Here is a 19374-nt window from a genome sequence, read left to right as displayed (position 1 = left end):
GGGGCGGCTGGCAAGAAGCAGCTGTTTGTTTGGCGTTTCTAAATGAGTGTTAAAAGCTGCTCTGGCGCGTTAGATTCCTCCTCCTCCGCGGCAAAGCTGACAAGGGCCATGCATTCGGGGAGAAACGAGCCTGGGAATGAAATGACATCGTTGGCCGCCCAGTGCGGGAAGGTCAGGGCTCAACAAGGTACACGGGAGGAGGGAGCTGGCCAGGAGAGCTGGGGCTGCCCCCAAGCCTCCCCTTTTCCCCCTCCACCTCCAAACCCCTGGCCCCAACAAACACTGACGCTCTTCTGTTAATTGGTTTCACAGGGTCCTTTCACATCAACAAGCAAACAGCTCCGGTGGGTGCAGGCAGTGGGCTCGCTCCCGGCTCCAGCGGCCACAGCAGGGCCAGGAGGTGCTGAGGCCGAGGTGGTCTCCTTTCCCAAGGGAAGGAATATCGCTCTGAGGGTCACAGCCAGCACCAGGCAGGACCCCGTGGAGGTTTGGAGGGGGCTTGTCCCTACCACTAAGCGATGGGCGAGCGATTCTTCACCCATGGTCATCTCCCAGCCGAGCCCCACCACCCGTGAAGACGCCTGCACCTGGCTGGCTAGGTTGGAAGGAGGCTCCAGGTCCTCCCAAAATCATTGCAGGAGACTCCTCTTTTCCCCCACCTCCCCATGGTGCCCTCTCCACACCAGGCTGTTCTCTGGACCATTTCCACGCCTGCCCACTGCCCAGGGTGCGGGACAGGGGCTGTGGGAAGCAGCAGGCATGAGCAGGCTGCCGGAGAGCATCACACCGACAGCTACGCACGTCCACACCGACCACCAGCTCCCAGGGCAGAGCGGCACCAAGGTCAAGCCCACCTGCTAACAGATCCGTTTCTGCTGCACCTGCAATTATTGCAAAATTTCCTAACAATTCAGGGGCAGGAGAGCTGCTACCGAGGCTGGACACCATCAGCTGCTGGGAAGCTGCTGTGAGCGGTGTGCATGTGGATGGCCGCAGCCCTGGCCACGCAAGGACAAGAGAACAGGGCACAGCCTCCAGCAAGGCCACTCCGGGCACGAACTGGCCACCACGGTCTCCACTCCCTCCATCCCCAGGGGCCCAGCTTTGGGAAGTTCAACCTGAGCATGGTGGGAAGCCATTGGGGACGCAGAGCCCTGCAGCCCCCCACACAACAGTGGACCTCCTCATAGGGAAGCATGCCCTACAGCTCGACCCTGCTCCCCCACGGAATGGATCCCTTCCACCAACACTCTGCCAGCCCCAGCCATCTCTCTGCAGGCAGTACTTCTTGCAGGCAGGGCTCTTTGCAGGCAGGGACGTGCCCGGGGAAGGGGGCACCCCCCTCTCCCTGCGCGGCTGCCACCCTGCAAACCCCTGCGAGAGGCAGGCGGCGCTGGGGAAGGCACAACTCTCATTTCCAGCTTCCATCAGATAAGACACTGAAACCCAAACAGATCAGATCCTGCGCTAAGACTCCGGTAATTAACACCAGTGAGGCCCGGCCAGCCGCGGGTAAACAGAAGGTATCCAGCAGAAATACCCACCAGTCCCTCCTCGTGCCCTTGGAGCCTGGCCCAACAGGCATGTGAACATTAATATACGCAATCTTATGAAACGAAGGTCATAAAAGCTGTCAGGGAAGGGGGATGACGAACTACCGGCACGCATGATGACAAGAGGAGGAGCCACACGGAGCTGTGGCTTTCCCGGGATCCTCCGGCTGTGCGCAGGAGGAGCGGTGGGAACCTTGGAGGCGGGCCAGAAAGCCCAGTGCACAGGGGTGGTGGAGAGAGGATTTTAGACTTGGAAATGAAAACTGGTGACTAGAGATGCTCAGTCCTAAACGCCGAGTAGATTTGGCTGCCGTGAGGTGCCACCGGAGACCCCCATCCCCATCTCCATCCCCATCTTCCATTTCCCATCCCAGTTCCCCGGTATGGGACATCACCGCCCATCCGTCCCCGCGTACCTTGGTGATCTTGGGGTCGGCGCAGCGGCTGTTGCCGCTGCTGGCGTGCATCCAGCTGCTCTCGTGGGCCAGGCAGTGCTGCCGCAGCGAGCAGCGTCTCTCCAACACGCACCAGCCGCACTCGAAGCGCGGGTCGGCCTTGAGGCACAGACCGCAGCTCTCCCGCAGGGCCGAGCACTTGTACAGGTGGGCTGCAATGGCAGGAGGAGCGTGGGGGTCAGCATGGCCCCCCCAGCCCACAAGTACAGGGTTTTGGGGAGAAGGGCACCCACTCTCGCCCCCTCCTGCTGCATGCATGCCACCAGCTCCCAGGGGGACAAACCCCCACGGGCAGGAGGCACCAGCACCCTGGACTCAACGCCAAGGCAGAGCTTTGGGCTCCCTCCCAAAGCTTCTTGGAGAAAAGCCTCTTGCTTAGAAACCCATTTGATTGATGCAGCAGCAGCATCACTCCCTCCCCCAAGGCACTGGTGCAAACTGCGGTCGCAGCCAGGGGAGAGGGGTGGGCTGGAGGCTGTGGGGGGCACCGGGCTGCTTTCCCACCCCTGTCCCATCCCTCACTCACCCTGGATGTTCTGGGGGTTGTCGATGACGAAGTTCCCATTCCAGACCACAGACAAGTTGACCGGCAGGTCGCTGATGTCGTTCCCTTCATAGAAATACTGCAGGAGGGGACAGAAGGAGGCAGAGCCCGTTAATCGGCGAGGCGAAATGCCCCGGTGAGGGGGACGAAGAGGTGTATGACCCCGTTATGGGAATATCTCCCATCAACACAGAAGAGAGGGATGGGGGCCTGGTTCGGACTCGCTGGCTAGGAACAGACAGGTCTAAGAGCCACTGGTCAAAGCACTGGACACAGCACATGCAAACCAGTAGGCTGGACTGGTGAAAAAAAATAAATAAGCAAAATACAGGGTTTCTAAATAGACCCAAAATCCATTAACCCAAAGGTCTGAAGCTGCTGCTGCTGGGAGAGGAGGAAACAGATGGTGTCTCTGCGGCACATGCGTACCTCTCCCCGCCAGGCACCCGAGCCCTCCCACATGTCCTCCCCGCTCCAGGGACGCTCAGTCGTATCTTTGGGATCACATCTGGGATCACGCTCATCACTAGTGAAGCTCAAGGAGGACAGGCTAGGCACATGGCAGGAGCGGATTTGGTAGAGCCGCCCCCGACACCCGGTGGGAGGAGGTCCCCTGCAGTCCCCTCCGGCCCCATCACCCATAACGCAATGCCACGAAGCCATGGCCTTGCGGACGTGGGTGGGACAGAGCCAGGCGCCAGCCTGGTGCCATGCCAGCCCTCAGAAAGGTCGTGGGAGAGCATCCCTCCCCCCCTCCCCATGCCACTGCCGCACCCCCAGCCACCCCACTCCAGCCCCACGCTGTGCTTGGCCATCGGCTGTACCCCGCTCCGGGACCAGCATCACCACCCCGATCCCCTAAGCTCCCATGCGGGGAGGTGACACCGAGGGATCCTGCCCCTCAGCTCCAGAGGACCCCAAATTCAGGCCCCAGCACCTGCTGCTGTCCAGACGTACCCACGTCCGTTGCTCCTTCCAGCGCAGCCAGCGCCTCCTCCCCACCCAAACCCCTCTCCCCTGCCTCAAAACCCAAGCCCCAGCCCCGGCAGCCCCATCAATATTCCCCGCACAGTCCTTGCATGCAGGCGGAGAGGTTTAATCGATACGGAGGCAGGAAGGCAGTCGGAACCATCCCTGACAGCTAATGACCTCCTTCAGCAAGAGATTCCCCACTCCTCGCCCGAGAAAATGACAGGCGTGTCAGGAGAGATTAAATGAATGATTCATGGGTTGCTGGAGTTTGTTAGGGAACGGCAGACACGCCCGGAGCAGCTCACCCGGCCCCGGGCTGGCCACAGCCCTGCCACCACCTCCAGCCAGCCCAAGCATCAACTCTCGCAGCCCTGGTGCCACACCTGGAGGAGTTGGCCTCAGAATCTCCTCCGGCACTGCCCCAGCTGCTGCAGAGCACATTTGTCCCTGCCAGGGTCAGGGACCACTCCGGCGGGTCTGCTCTGCTCGACCCCCTCTGCGGGAGGCAGGGACATGGCCCACGAGAGAAGCCAGCGTGCCCAGGCGGCTGCAGGAAGCAAGAGATGTTGGGTCCTTCTTGCCTCACCATCAAAGCTGGTCCCTCCCGTGCTGAATCTCTCCCAACAGGGCAGCATCACCAGCCACAGTCCAGCACCAGACACGGCACCAAAATGGGGCACACGCCCGATGTGAGACATGGCTACGGCAATGCACCCCTCCCTCGACCCTACAAGGTGCAAATGAAAGGCCAAGCCTGGTCCTCGGTTACACCTCTACAGCTTTTGGCTAGTGGTCCTATGTCCAGGGGCCACCCCACCCAAACGCAGGCGGAGGACCCCAAAACGCAGCCCTCCACCAGGAAGAAGGCTGCTGCTGATCAACTGTACACAGCAGCTGTAAGGCACGAGACATCCAACTGCAAACTCAACCCTTCCTTGAGCATCCAACAGCTCCACCATCATCTCCCCTCTAGAGGAAGAGCCCCGTCGCCCCCCACCGTGCAGCCTCTCGGACACGGCACCTCTCACAGTGTTTGCTCAGAGGACCTTCAGCCACATCACCACCACGCACCATCTACAGCCAGGACCTCTCAGCAACATCCCTATCACGAGGCCTGGGAAGATGGAGCCAGAACCGGGCTGGAAGTCCAGATCTGTTCACCTTCCCCTATCCTACACCCACCCAAGGACATCCCCGACAGGACCACGATGAGGAGCTGGCCAGACCCACAGCAGCGAGCAGAGACCATCCCCTGGCAGCAGGAGGGAGGGCGGCGGCGGCACCGGAGCAGAATTTAGCTGTGACGAGCCACGTGGCAGCGTAAGTGAAATTGGCATTTTCAATTTGTACTCTGACATGTCTCATTTAGGGCCCTGGCATCTCGGGAAGGCATCCAGCCTGCAGCTGTCCAAAACACTTATTTGCATCTCTCTGCCCCGGCTGCTTTTGGAAATTAGTTCTTCTGGGAGGTGGGTTGGAGGAAGAAGAATAGGGGGAGAGGGAGGGAGACCATTAACTCTTCATGCACCAGCCCTGAGACAGCACATGCACAAGAGACCGTGTCCCTCCGAGAAAGGACAGGGCTCCTCCTCCAAACCACCACGCTGAAGATGCTGAATTTGCCAGGGCGTGGAGCTGAAGTGGATGGTGGGTCGCTGCCTCGGCAGCCGGGAGCACAGGGCTGCCCGGAGGGAAACGGCAGGCAGGAGCAGGAGTTTTGGTGCTGGCTGGCATTTGCGGTGTGGGATCACCAAGGGAACATGGATAACAGTGAAAAACGCGTCCGCAGCGTCTGTGTGTCCCACCTGCCCTGCAGAGATGGGCAGCGAGCCCGGGGCTTGGATGCCATTACTGGTCCCAGTAGGATGCAGGAGCTGGAGCAGCAGCTCAGCTGCATGCGGGCAGGAGCTGTGCCTGCAGGGGCTCAGGGCTCAGCCTCCTGGGATGCCGAGATCCATCAGATCCCTCTCTAATTTCCAAAGCACCTCTTATTTTGAAGGACATTTTCAAAAGACCTCCCTGCAGCTGCTCTTGCCGTAATGTGGGCAGGAAGGTGCCCTCTCCACCCACGGCACAGCCACAGCCGGGGAAGCGGCAGTAGCCCGGCCGCAGCAGCTGAGCAAAGCAGCAGCTGCTTTCCAGCCCTGAAAACCCCACAACCGGTGCGGATCAGGCCGGGGGGTTGCTTACAAGTCTGTACATCCCACGGGATCCAGACAACAGCCCACGGGCAGCCAGCAGGTCCCATCACGCTGGCTCCTCCCTGCTTCTGGCTAACACGGCGCTAAACATCCAATAAACACTTAACCATTATTAACTTCCCGGTTAATCAATTGCTGTGGCTGGCAGCGATCTGGGATGAGCCGCGGGAGGGGAGGGGAGAGGAGGCCAGGGTGGGTGCGAGCGGGGGATGCGCCTACCCAGGCAGCCCTGCTAGGAGACCACCTTTCGCTCTCCACAGGCCCCCGGGACCCCCCGGCTGTGCCGAAGGATGGTGCGGCACGGCGACTGCCGCAAGGACAAGTTATGGGAAAGGGACGTTTGATCTGGGAGCAAAACATGTCAGGCACAGCCCTTAGAGCAAACCACCAGCACCCAGAGGAGAGAAGCGTGCTCGCACAGCATGGCCCGCAGAAGGGGATGGGAGAAAAAGATGTCATTGAGTGAGTCAGCAACAGAGACGTGTGAGCTTCTTGGCTCCTTACCTAACCCAGCCAGTCTTTCAGTCCCTCTCTGGAAGAGCCTACAAGGTGCCGACGGAGGACGCGCCAGCCCCACCAGCCTGGATACAGCATTCCCAGCAAGGTCTCCTTCTGCAGGGACGCGGTTCAGGCAAGCAGACTCCTCACCAAGAGCTTCTCAAGGCTCTTCACCCAAAACTGACCTCAGGCATCTTCCCACAGCGGACAACCTCGTGTGCCTCTCACGGCTCCGATTCTCACACCCGCCCCATCCCCCTGTGGCGGATGCCCGCCGGCCCGGCACGCTGCAAGGGCTGTAGGTGCCACCTCCCCTGAAGGTCTCACATTTGCTTCCAGCAAGCCCACCGCTCGCCTGCCCGCTGGCAGCGATGGGACCTGAGAGGCGCCCAGCTCCCCTCGGGGTGAGGGATTCACAGCACCCCAAGGAAGCCGCGCTCCCAGGGGACAGAGCCGCAGCCAGCGAGGGGGCACCCCAAATCTGGGGGTGGATCGCACTGAGATGCGCTTCGGGATGCTCCTGCAAACACCGTGCCAACTAGCCAAAGGCACTAGCCCTTCCCAGCCCAGGGGCAGGGTGGCCCCGTGGCCATCCCACCCCTTGCCGCAGGGCATCCATCCCACTCCAGCCACAACCTGCACAACCCAGCGGGTGAAGGAAGGGAGGGACCCTGCTCCCCAAGGAAGGCAGCGGAGGGGCTGCTCCTCTGCCCGCTGCGAGCAAACCCACACAACCAAATTTCCCTTGCAACCCCCCTCCCTCTCACATGCACCATCCCCCTGGGCTGCATTTCTGGAGGAGCGCTTGGGCTGCAGCTGTGTCCTATTTTTCTGTAGTTGATGACCTCAACTCCTTCCCCGCACTACGGGGACGGCAGTAATGTACATCGCGTCTCGCCAGGGCTCAAGTGCAATTCATCATTATTTTATCTGCTGGAATTTAATTGGATCCTATCAAACTCTCCTGATACTCCCTTTTCACTTTAAACACTGCTGCAGGAAAGATAAATGTAGGCATCGCTAGGACGGAGAGCACGGCTTTGTTGGCGAACGGTGCTGGAGTTGCGGGCTCCGGTCCTGTTTCCCTCTCCATGGCTGGTTAATTAGAGATACATATACTGGAGGTGCGCAGCGCTCAGAACAGGGCATGTGTGTATGATTTATGTTCCTCTATAAATACACCCTAGGCCTAGTAAAATACCGTCATTCACACAACAGCACAACTTGACGGTAACGCTTGGCCTCTGATTCTGGATCTCCTTTTGCTCTTTTCACATAAATCTCCTCCTTTCCTCCCCCACCGCACACAAGCTTCTTTGCCTGGATTCCTCCTGCCCGAAGTTTGGCAGGGTGTAAGTGAGAACCCGAGACCCTGGGAATATGTCAGAGCAACACCCAGGCTCCACCGCAATAAAAAAAAATACCCAGAAAATGTAAATCTACAGGGTCTTGCCTGCCTTCCCAGCATCCACGCCTGCGGCTGGGCACCCCGGCCTCAGCATCCGTGCTGGGTACCACTTGCATGTCCACCCCGCCAGCCCGGCTTGCTCTGCACCCACGTCACTTTGTCACCGGAATAAGTCGCTCCCGGGTGAACATCCCGACCCGAGCTTGGCCGGAGGGGAGCAACCTCCGGAGCTGCAGCCGAAATGGGTGGGCAGGGTGGGCTGCTCGGGCCAGGGGGATCGGCGAGGAAGGAGCCAGAAGGGCGCCAGGGAGGTGACACAGCTGCTCCTCGCCACGCAGGGCTTTGGTTAAAAGGAAAGGGAAATAATTGAGGCGTGAGGCTTAATTTAAAGAGCTGAGATGACAAACTCAAATGCTCGTGGAAAGGAGATCGGGGTTCTTCCTATTTTTACATTTAAAGGGAAAGAGCAGCTCTGGGGCTATTTCAGCCTTAAGAGGAACATTCTGGAGAGAAAAAGCCAAACCCCTGGCAGCAAGAAACACCTGCAGTCATTTTGCCAAGGCCAGGACTAAATCGGATGAAGTCCAGTGTTACAAGCAGTAGTGTGGATTCAGGACTGTGGTACTTTCCAACTTTTTTTTTTTTTTTTTTTTTGGTAGAAATTGGAAGGATGAGCCCCGTTTAGGGATGGCAGATGGGAAAGAATGGGCAAAGGCAGGGATGCCTGGAAAATTAAACTCAGTAGCGTTATCCGCACACATTAAGAGACAAGTCACCATTTCTCCATCCTCCGCTCCTCCACTGCAAGAAGCAAGCCTGGAAATGTCTGCCTCCAGAAGATTTAAAGTAACCAATTAACAAAAAACTACTTTACTGGCAAAGAATTTATTTTCTTAGTTAGGCTTGCCTTTCCTTTTTGCTTCTTTACAATGCATGTGGAAAGCCTTTAGGGTTGCTTTCCCTTTGAAGAGCAGAGAGACCAAAGTAAGGAGGCAGAAAAGAAGAAAAGGGGTTTTTCTGCTTGCTTTTTGCCCTGGGATGCGTGGGGAACAGCAGGCCTGGTCTCCCTGAGTTTGCTGAAGATCTATTGGGTGTCTCAAATGATGTTTATAGTCGACACTCAAACCTTAATGAATGGACTGCTGAATATTTAACCAAGATGTCTTTTCTTCAAAGTGCTAACAAGTCATTGGAGTTTGACAAGCACTAAAAATAAACAAAAGACAAAGGGTTTCAAGCAGGCTTGACTTATTATCCCTTCCATTCACCCGCTATTCAGGGAAGCATCCCTAATTCCGCAGAGTAATTAACCTCTTGTTCAGATCCCATTGAACTCCTGGAAACAAAGTGTGCTTAAATGCCTTCCCTAGGCGAGGACATCCATTCCTCACTAGCTGGCTGGGAGGATGTCATCCTTTCCTTATTTTTCCACTCACCAGTGTCCTCCACACCAGGCAAGACCCCAAATCCTAACCAAACGGATGAATCACAATGGAAGAACCCGGCGGGTCACCGGTGGGTGACTGTGCGGGAGCCTGAAGGGCTCTCCACCAGCCAGACGGACTGCAAAAAAGATGGGGAGGAGACACATCACAGGAGCAGGAATCTGAATCCCCCACACCATAAAGCAGCCCGGCTAAATGCTCTCAAACATGAAAGCAGGTGAGCAGACCCTGAAAGCAAGACAGCTTCTTTCAAGCCAGAACTTTCTTCTTCCTTCTGTGAAATGAAGCCACCCTGCTCCTGAAAGCCAAGTCTCCCGCCCGCTCCCGTGCCCACGCAGCCCCCAACACCTCCCGGTCTCTGTGCTCTCCAGTCAATTTGCTTTGCTTTCCAGGCATCCCTGGCAATTTTTTAGGTCAAACGTCCACCAATGTCAGCCCAGGAGAAGGTGTCGGTCACCTCAGCTCTGGGGGGGACCGTACGGTGGGCAGGCACACCTCAAGCTGTCCCATCCCTTTGGAGAAGAGCTGCAGAGGCCGTGCAGCTCGTGACACCGGTGCTGGCAACCACGGCACCCCTTGGGAAACACAGGCCATGGTTTTTGCTTCTGCCTCTCTCTCCTGCCCTGCAAGTTGGCACTTACTGGGGAGAAATGAGTCCAAATGATTCAGACCCCCTGTCCTGAGCCCCACCTCCGTCGGGGAAAGGCTCTGCTCTGGCGCAGGCTCCTCTCCCCCGACACCCCGCATACCGCTGCCGGCACCGTGCAGCCGTGCCGCTTCTCTGTAGGGAGCATCCTGAGCACACACCGTCCCAAACTGTTTTTGAATGAACTAAGCCAAACCGCACGCTAGAGAATTGGGCAAGAGGGAGCTGCCGGCTCCGCCAGCTGCAGGCAGGGGAGACCTGGCAGGAGGCTGGGCTAGCCAAGGGGCTCCGGGAGCCAGGGCAGGGCCCCACAAGACTTCCCATGCCTCAGGCAGACGCGGTTTTGCCTCCCGGGTGCTCACACATGTCTGCACCCGGCCAGGGTTCCCACAGGCTGGGCTCTCTGTTTGGGACAAAGAGGCCCCATATCTTCCACCCTTTGCAACAGGGCGTTGGTTCCTCCAGCCCGTTTCCAGCCGCAGGTGCTCCGGCATTGGGGCCAGGCACGGGCACATTGCAGAACAGCCCTCGGACAACCAAGCAGGTACCAGGTGTAAGCAGCCTCCTGTCAGGACGAGGGTGGCTTGGCTGCACCCCAAGAAACCTCCTACATGGCTGCGATGGAGACAGAGCAGCCAAGCTTGGCTACCAGCAGCAATGAGAACCCAGCAAAGGGACCTGCACCAGGGAGATGTCTCTTTGCACACACACCCATCATGTTTCCCTCAAAGCACTAACACGGCGCCGTGCAGGCGACAGGCAAGACTGGGTCCGGGGGCAGTTCCACGTGGTGAAGCCCTGGTGAGGGTCATGATCAACACCAGGGACAAGCAGCCAAGCCAGCTCCGCTGGGCAGCGTTCCACCTGGCTTCTTTTCTTCCCCGAACGCAGCAGCAAGACGACAAACCTTTGCTTAAGCCGCCTCACTAACGGCTTCTTACAGCAGAGCCCTGCAGGCACCGCTCCGGTCCTGCACCTCCCCGGAGCCTGCACTTTGTGCCGCTGCCTGCATTCACCTCCAGGCCAAGCACAGATCCACTGACAACATTTCCAGCTGGCAGCTCAGGACGGGGAGCATTTCTGCTCCTCGCAAACTGTGTGTCGCCGAGAAAGAGCCCCGGCAGCACGGCATCCCCCCGGCACTGCCGCCCAGGGCAGGAGGCAGCGACTCGGGATGCTCCTGCTGCCCAAAGGCTCCACAGCCCCGGGAGCGCAGGAGGAGGGAGGCAGCCAGGGCTCATTTACAATGGCTTCTAAATGTCACTCGTGCCACCAAAGGACAAGGGAGCAGGGATCGGTGCTGCAAATGAGTTTTCACAGTGTGAGTGACGGAAAACAAATTTTAAAAGGATTAAATGGGAGGGAGAAGGGAGGAGCTGGCTCCATGCAGATGAGGGCAGGTCGGTGCAGAGCCCAGCGGGCAGCCAAGGAGCTGAGCAACGCCGGCTCCCAGGGGGCCGATTAACACACTGGGTGGGTTTGCTCATGGGCTTGGTGCTCCCTGCACAGGATTGCTGCGCAGCAAGGGGCACGCACACAGCTCACCGAGGGGCCGCAAAACACCCTCTCGCTTAGGGATAAGGCAACCGGAGAGGGCAGAGCAGGCAGAGCTGCCTGCAGGAGAGAGCTTAAGTGACAGAGCTGCAGGGAGCAAGGACAGAGAGGCAGGGAGCAATGCAGCAGCAGGGCCGGGATGGAGGGCAGGCAGCTGCCGGTCGGAGCCAGGGACGGACAAGGGCTGCAGGGGAGGCGGGGAAGCGCTCGTGGGGCTGGCAGGCACGGCTGCATGCAGAGAAGTGTGCGCAGCGGGACACCGAGAAGGTGTTAGCTCAATCCTGCCTGTAAAGTGGGATGGCTTGGTGTCAGGGGGAAGCAAGAGCAGGCAGAGGGGAGAGGGAGGCAAGGCTCTGGCATGTCCGGGCCAGCTGGCTCTGGCCCAGGCAACTTTCTTCAGCTTTCCAAAGCCAATTTCCTTGGAAGTGCTCCTAAAGCCTGGCGGCTCCCCCGGGGCGGCTCTGGCGTTGATCCTATCCAGAACGACTGCAGGCAGCAGCCTCCCCGTGCACCTGGGGGAAGCGTCGGGCAGCCCACCCCACACCCCCCAAGCACCAGAAACCCCCGTTACCTGCCCACAGGAGAGCAAACCCGGCTGTGCAAAGAGCCGGGAAGGTCCCGGGGCAGGGCAGGAACGAGGGGCCCACAAACGAAGCACACGCGGAGGCGAGCCGTGCACTCACCGAGGTGTTCTGGCACTGGATGCTGGTGCTGTTGAAGCGCAGGGCGGTGACACGGGTGGTGCTGCCAGGGATGTGGAAGATGCACTCGTAGTTGCGCTGGCCGGACTGCGGCTGGGGCAGGTTCTTGGCCGTCAGGGTGATGGGTTTCACTACGCCCACGGGGATGTAGATCTGGGTGGAGGGCAGGATCTGGGGGCAGTCCTGCAAGGCGAACAAGAGGCAGACGATGAGAGGGGAACACGACACAGCCTTCCCCAGCACCCCTGGGACCCCCACCCTTGGCTGGCAGGCTGGGCAGCGTGCTGTGAAAATACCACCTTGAGCACATGCTTGAGTAAATCCTTATGTGCAGCCAAGCCCAAACCAGCATCTCATGGCTGCTCGGGCCAAAGCCCTGAAGACAGAAAAGGAGAGCACATAGGAATCTGGTGGCAGGGCAGTGGGAAGTTTTCCACAGCTCGGGTTGATCCAGGCGGGAGGCGGGGAGAGGATTCAGCTATGGGACCTTCAACCTGGCACCTCGACAGCAGCACGTTTGGATGAAACGACTGGTAACGAGATGGGCTTTAACACCATCACTGCAGTCAGTAGGTTTCAGAGCTAACACCCACTGGGCTGTGCATTGTCAGGCTACCCTCTCAGCTCTCCTGTTTCCTTTACAGCCTCCATCCCCCTTCCTTCCCAAGTGGACAGAAAAGCCTTTTCCCCCTTTAACACTGCAACATGCTTCTGCAGTGTTGCAGAGAACCTGCTCTGCAGCGAATTTTGCTGCTGCTGTTGCTTCTATCTGTGGCCAGCTTGAAGGAGAATCACTCCAACCAGCCTGGGTGCAGGCTGCCCAGAAGACAGCACCTTCAACCAGGAGATGCTGGTGAGTCCAGGCTGGGGAGGAAGGCAAGGGCAAGGGGCTCGGCACCACCCTGCAGCCCCCCACGCTCCCCGGGGAAGGAGCTGTTGGAAGAGCAAAGCACTTGACTTTTAATAGCCACAGGCTCCCAGCTGCTCCGGGGGAGCCAGTAAGCCTTGCGTGCAAAGCACAGGGGAGCGGGATGGAGCAAAAATAAATGAGCTCAGGCAGCAAAATAGCTCCGTGGCCCTGGCGGGTGCCACTTCGGCAACAACAGCCTGATGCAATCCCACGCCAGCCTTGCCGAGCCTGGCGGAGGTCTCGCACCTACAGCAGCGACTCCTGGAAGCGTCGGCTTGAAATAACGTCAAGGGGGAATAACGTGTGCTGAAACGAGCTGCTCCGAAAACAGGAACGGCAACAGCAGCGCCGGGGGTGGACGCAGCCGCCCTCCCGCTCGCACAAGGCTGCTGACGGCCGCGGCGCGGCTGCGGGGGCAGCTCTCCCCCAGCAGTGAGCGGGGCCGGACCCTGCGCAGCACCGGCCTTTATCTCAGCCGGTAGGATTAATCTCACTTTCAAACAATGCAAAGAAATGAACAGTAAATTGTTTCATTTAGCAAATACTGAAAAACCCAGCTTGTTTTACTCTAAGTTTCCTGTTGTTCACAAGCCTGTATTCACCAAAAGCACAATTTTTAAGGGAAGAAACTATTTAGTTGCAAAACATGCTAAACAAAAGGAAAGCAGTGAGGAACAGCGGTGCCAGCCCCAACCCGGAGATGGTGACAGGGCTGGGACAGTCTGGGGATCCTTGGCACTGCTCTGCCACCTCCCTGCTCCATATCACGGCTGCTCCCCGCTGCAAAGCGGGGCTGAAGTTGCCTCCCCTTTGAGAATCAGCTCAGGGCTCACAGCGGGGAGACCCCACGTGCTCGCTGCCATTTATAAGGAGCGGTCCCCACCGCTGCCAGGCGGTTGCTTCCCACTGGCTCAGGACCGGCTCAGAAGTGCTGATGGATGGAGATGTCCTCGTCCGCTTGATCCCCCTCCGCATTGCAGGGGGACCCCGCGGGTGGCACACGCCTTCCCCGCAGGGCATGCACACGCTCGGCGAGGATTAGCTCCCAGCTCACTCTCTCTCCAACACTTTTACCTCCTCATTTTTCCTTAATTATTGCTGCCAGCCCAGCCGGGGCTGTGGGTAAGTCCATGTCACCCCAACTGGGCTCACCAGGGATGCTCACAAGACCGGTGCCCGGGGAGCACGGCAGGCACGTGCGTCCCTCTCCCTGCGCAGGCAGGCAGGCAGGCAGGCAGGCCGGCCAGCAGGCAGGCCGGCAGGCAGGCGGCAACGTTTTGCTGACTCGCGGTTTGAGGCGAGTCCCCCCGCGACGTCACATGCTCCGCATCTGCCGGCAGAAGTGTCTCATCCAGCAAAAATGTCAGCCTGCGCCGAACAGGAAGCACCTGGTGCTGGTGGGCACCCGGGGTGCCCGGAGGGGTGGGGGCACCCGGACAGCTCATTTCCCCTACAAGCAATTCCAACCACTCACTCCGGCACTGCCCGGCAATTACATCGCTTGGGAACGCTCTGCGCAGCCCACGGAGCTCCCCGTCCTGCCAAAACCAGCCCCCCCGCCCGGCAGAGCCCCGGCTCCCAGGAGCATGGAGCTACAAAGGGATGGGACAAGCAGAAAAGCAAGACCCTGACACACACACTCCCAAACATTGCACAACCAGGATTTTCTCCGTCAAAACCGATTTTCTAGCTGGATGAGAACATGACAAGGGTGTCCAGGTTTGCTCAGAGAGGTAAGAGCTTTAGAGTCACCCTGCAAATGCTGTGGTTTGGGTTTCTCTGCCAGCTCCCAGCTCCAGCTGCAAGGCTGGGCCATCAGCAGAGATGGGGATGAAGGCAGCCTGGGGCTGGGGCTTGACCCTGGCTTTTGGGGGGCTCTCACAAAGTCCTCAGCCATTCCCACTGGTGGAGGAATGAACAAACACAAGCTGAACCTGCTTAGACTGAATCAACGTACTTGGTCCCCGCAGGCCAGCACCCTTTCACCCTCCACAGCAGCTCTGCATCAGCAGGGGCTGGCGCAGGAGAGCAGCTTTTTGGGATGGGAGAATCCAGCACCCATCACTCATCACCCTGTGGCCACTGCTGAGCACCGCGAGCAGGGACAAGCAAACAGCAGCCTGGGCTGCTTCCTCACCCCTTCTCCACCCTTGAACCCCGGGGCAAGCCACAGAGGAGGGCGATCTCTGGAGCCCAGGGTTCAAAGCCACCGCAGCCGGCGGGCAGGGACATCCTTCCTGCTGCTGCCATTCCCAGGCACATGTACATGAGTGGTGGCTCCTACCCACGCCCCGTTCCTGCCCCCCACACACCCCAGACAGAGTGCCATGGGTCGCCCTTTGCGTTTTCCTACAAAACAGCTGCTTTCCCACCCAGGAAACCGTGGTGAACCACCCGTGGGAACCGTCAGAGATGGAGTTAAGCGCTGCTGTTAACCCCCATCCCTGCCTCTCCTGACCAGTGCCCACCACACTCCAACAAACACAGACAGACCAAATCCTGCTTAAAATAACCCTCCCAGTTAGACATCCTCCCACAGAGGGGATGGGGCTGGACGTCCACCATGAACTTGTCCAGCGGTGCCATGGGCTGGCACCGAGTCCCCCTCACTCGCCGCACTGCCCTGCTGGGGACCGGGACCGGCCGGGGATGGGGACGGGATGTCTCATCCCAGCCCGGACACGCAGCCCACAGCAGTGGCTGGTCTGAGGGTGTCTCGCCATCCCCACCACGAACTGCCGAGGCCACACCAACGTGCAAACAGGCTGAGCCAGGCGCTCCAAACCTCAAGCCAGGCATCGCTCCAGGTCCCAGCGCGGCCAAAAAGGTCTGCCAGGGAGCAGCCTGCCCGCGCTCAGGAGTGACACGAGTTCCCAAGCAGCTGGTCCGTGGGAGAGCTGCACGCGTCCCAGAGACAACACCCCGGAGGGGTACAGCCAGATGCTTTTGGGTTCACCTGGCAGGGAAGGCGGAAAGCCCAGCAGCCTCCACCGCGCCCTCGGCGAGGGGAACGGGCAGACGAGAGCCACCAGGCTCCAGTGGTCTGGACACCACATGTTGCATTTGCAGAAGCAACGCCAGGGCTGGCTGGAAGCGCGACCTCAAGAGCAGGCTTCTGGGATGCCTGGGACAGGCCAGTCCCTCGCCCGATTTCTTCAGGGCACAAGCTGGGAGAAAACAGCTTTTTCTCATCTTTTCACATTACTGAATACCCCCTCGTGTGGGGCCGCTGGGCTGGGCTTCTTCTGGCCCACGCATCACACGCTCGAGTAGCCATGAGCACGGTGCAATGCCCTTGCACTTGGATGATACCTCCAGGGAGGTGAGGGATGGTACCAGAGCCCCAGGTTTGGCCGTTCGGTGGAAGGGGCAGTGGAAAGCCACCACCGTGCCATCCGAGAGGCACGGAGCGCTGGCGGCGGGGCCGCGGCACAGCCCAGGCAGCTGCACGCTCGCCGGCGGCGCGGGGGCAGGAGGGGCTGTTTGACAAGCGGAGTCTCGTTCTTGGCGCTCGCCTGTTGCTGTGCAGAAATGGCAAGCGCCAACCCCGCCTGCCCACGTGTGGGAGCGATGGTTGGGCTTTTCCAGCTCTCCCGATGCACTTGGCTGAGAGGCAGCTTTGCTCAGCTGCACGCCCAGAATAAGGATCATGACGAGAGCCCAGCACAGCCCTGTGCAGGGACACCGCCATCTTCTGCAAATCCATCTGCTCCCAAAGTCAATGGAGGCTCCAAACTGCACCCAAGTATGAGACCCAAGCAGCTCTCTTTGCAGGTTGCAAAGCCCAAATGTTCCCCCGCAGACACAGCAGCTCCCCCGGGAGAGGCAGCAGAACCAGGCGCTCCCTCCGGTTTTCCACAGGAAAACTCTACAGAGCAGCTCGGTGGGCACCCAGTGTCCAGCCAAGGTCAACCCACCCCAAAGGAGCAGGGAAGCCATGCAGAGCTCAGCCCCAGTACGCGGGAAGGTGCTCCTCCATCCATCTCATCCCCAGCAGAAGAGTGATGGTGCTGCTGATGGCTGGGCAATGGTTGAGTAATGGTCCAGCTCTCCTGTCCTCTTCTGGAGGGCTATAGCTCCTCAAGTGATGACAGAGGCAGAGGGGAGGAAGAGGAAAAAATTAACTGGGGCGTCTTGCACGCAGATGGATCCATCTGACTCCACGCATGCCCCCAGCCCAGCACGGAAGCAGGGGGACACAGGGAGGACAACCGCCCTGAGCTAGAAGGACACCCAAGAGCCCACAGGTCCTCACCAGGATGAGGGCAGACATCAGAAGACACAAATTACAGGGGATGGAGATTCACGGCTCCTCCCGAGCAGGGCGATGCAGACGCAGGCTTCCTCTCGGTGCCGGCCAGGATGGCAAAGACCTTGAGGGACATCTCAGCTGCTTGCCTTCACACATGGTTTGTCAAGTGGAGACAAGCCTTTCTTGTTCACCTCTGCTCCTGGGGACCAGTCCTGGCCTAGAAGGCTGATGGGACCTGAGCTCTGCTGGAGCTCAGACACCAAACTTTATCCGAGATGATCTGGGCAAACGCTTTCTCCAGGACAACATCCATTTGAGCCATTCCCGTCAGGACAGCATGTGGCTTTGCTCCAAGCAGCAACCATCAGGCAGCAGGACCCTTCCCCCTGGGCCCTTGCACAGGCAACTGGAAACCCAGGTAAGTTCAACCAGAGCCCCCTTCCAGGACAGGGACAGGGGAGAAACTCTCCTCCCCAAAACTCTCCCTTCTGGACCCGAATCAGCACTTACTGTAGAGCCAGCAGTCGCTGGCCAGACCTCCAGACCCAACCCAAACCGCCAGCGATGCCACCACAGGCTGGGGACGCCAGGACCTCCTGCGAGCGCCCTGCCAGTGACAGGTTTCCCCCGTGGGCGGCACGGCTGCTGTGCAGGATGAACCCCCGCAAAAGAACATGTTTCTTAGCAAAGCCTTTGAGACGAAGAAGGTGTGAGGTGCAGCGAAACGGTTTGTTTTACGGATTTCAACCTTCCCCTCTCTGGAAACAAGTTGTTCTGCAATGACAGTTCAAGCTTGCTCCCTTCAAAAACATCAAAGCAAAATGCTTTAGCGTCTCTGCCTTTGTTTTTTCTTTCATTCAGCCTAAAGTGCTCTCGGCTGTGCCCGGCTTCCCAAGCAGCCTCTCCACAGCGGCACTCCTCAGCCACCACAGCCTCTCCGCCCCGGCACGCCGTCCCGGCAGCGCTTCCCGCTCCTCCCTCGCTGCTTCCCAGGCAGCCCCAGCACCCGGGGCAAGGTGGTAGGAAATGTTTCCAAAGCAGTTTGCCCTCTTCTAAACCCTTCCGTGTAGGGTAGGGGGGTCGTGACAGGACCGAGACAGGAGAGGGGAGCCCGCTTGCGTTGCCTACCTCGGAGAGCTTGACACGTCCCTCCAGGAAGGAGCAGTCGGCGGCGTTGTGGGTGCAGATGTGGCGGTACTTGCACCAGTGGCAGGGGAAGGAGCCGTTCACGCAGGACAGGCAGCTGTGGAGAGAGAGAAGTGGGCAGCGTTAGGGCAATGGCGAGGCAGGGTCCGCCGGGGCACTTCTCGGGATGCTTCTGTGGGACAGCATCCATAGGTGATCCTGTATCACTGACCCCTCATGTGTGGGGTGAGGGCTGTGGGCCGGCAGGTTGGGAGGGGAGATGCCTGCACACCCTGGACCCCCGGGCTTTGCCCACGGCAGGGCGAGGGGAAACGGCCTTCCTGGCACCGCAGGGTGTGTGCCCCAGCCAGGCCAGCCACGCTCCCCCCTCCGCTCGGCAAGCCGACCCGGCCTGCCCCGCTCCTGGGGTGGGGCCGAGCTCCAGACTTTGGGAGCTTTATTTGGGTTCCCTGAAAGGCGATTTTAGCAAGAGGAGGCAGAACAAGAGCTCTGCACCGCAGGGAAACAGGGGAGAAAGGGCCAGATTAATGCATGCTCATTGAGAGGAAAATTATAACTGGCAAAAGGTTGGGTCAGATTAACATTTCGGGACTGTAGTGCCTTTCAGCCGCTCACAATAGGTTGTGTGTGACCCCCTCCCTCGGCCCCCTCATCCTCAGCCCTCCGCGGCCGCGCGTGCGTGTGCGTGCACGCTTCCACCCCCTCCCTCCGGCCCGCGACGTTTCCGTCTCTCTCCCCAGCCTCCTCTCCGGGCTCTTTGTGCGGTGGGATCGTGCGTGTCCCCCTCTCCTCACCCCTCCTGGGGGATGCTGGGGGCACCCGGGGGTGCCAGGAGCCCCGTGCTCTGCTCTGCACCCCTCTTTCCAAAGAAATAAGTCCCAGGGACCTGCTGCCCGTTGCCTACGTAGGAGGGGACATAGAGAGTCCCCTCCTTGTGCAACCATCCACACAAGCAGCACCAAAACAGCCTGTCCCCTTGCTAGCCCCCGCCAAAAGCACACCCTCCCAGCACCATGAGGCATCCCTGTTTGCAAGCGCAGGGGATCCCGCAGAGCCCCCGGGGCAGAGAGCAGCTTTCAGCGCCCTCAC

The 19374-nt window shown here is 59.3% G+C and overlaps 1 protein-coding gene across 1 annotated transcript in view; it reads right to left on the bottom strand.

Annotated features, from left to right (window-relative positions):
* Window positions 1–19374, bottom strand: part of PLXNA1 (plexin A1) — a gene marked incomplete at its 5' end in the record, with an annotated part of 105299 nt that overhangs the window by 34290 nt on the left and 51635 nt on the right. The window contains 4 exons of the mRNA XM_082321352.1: window positions 1970–2160; window positions 2535–2631; window positions 11960–12160; window positions 18268–18382. Coding sequence (XP_082177478.1) covers window positions 1970–2160; window positions 2535–2631; window positions 11960–12160; window positions 18268–18382 — 604 coding nt within the window. The remainder of the gene's footprint in view (window positions 1–1969; window positions 2161–2534; window positions 2632–11959; window positions 12161–18267; window positions 18383–19374) is intronic.

This window comes from Platalea leucorodia (genome assembly GCF_965183815.1).
Source record: "Platalea leucorodia genome assembly, chromosome: 9".
NCBI classification, from domain to species: Eukaryota; Metazoa; Chordata; class Aves; order Pelecaniformes; family Threskiornithidae; genus Platalea; species Platalea leucorodia.
This window is presented reverse-complemented; position numbering and strand designations above follow the sequence as displayed.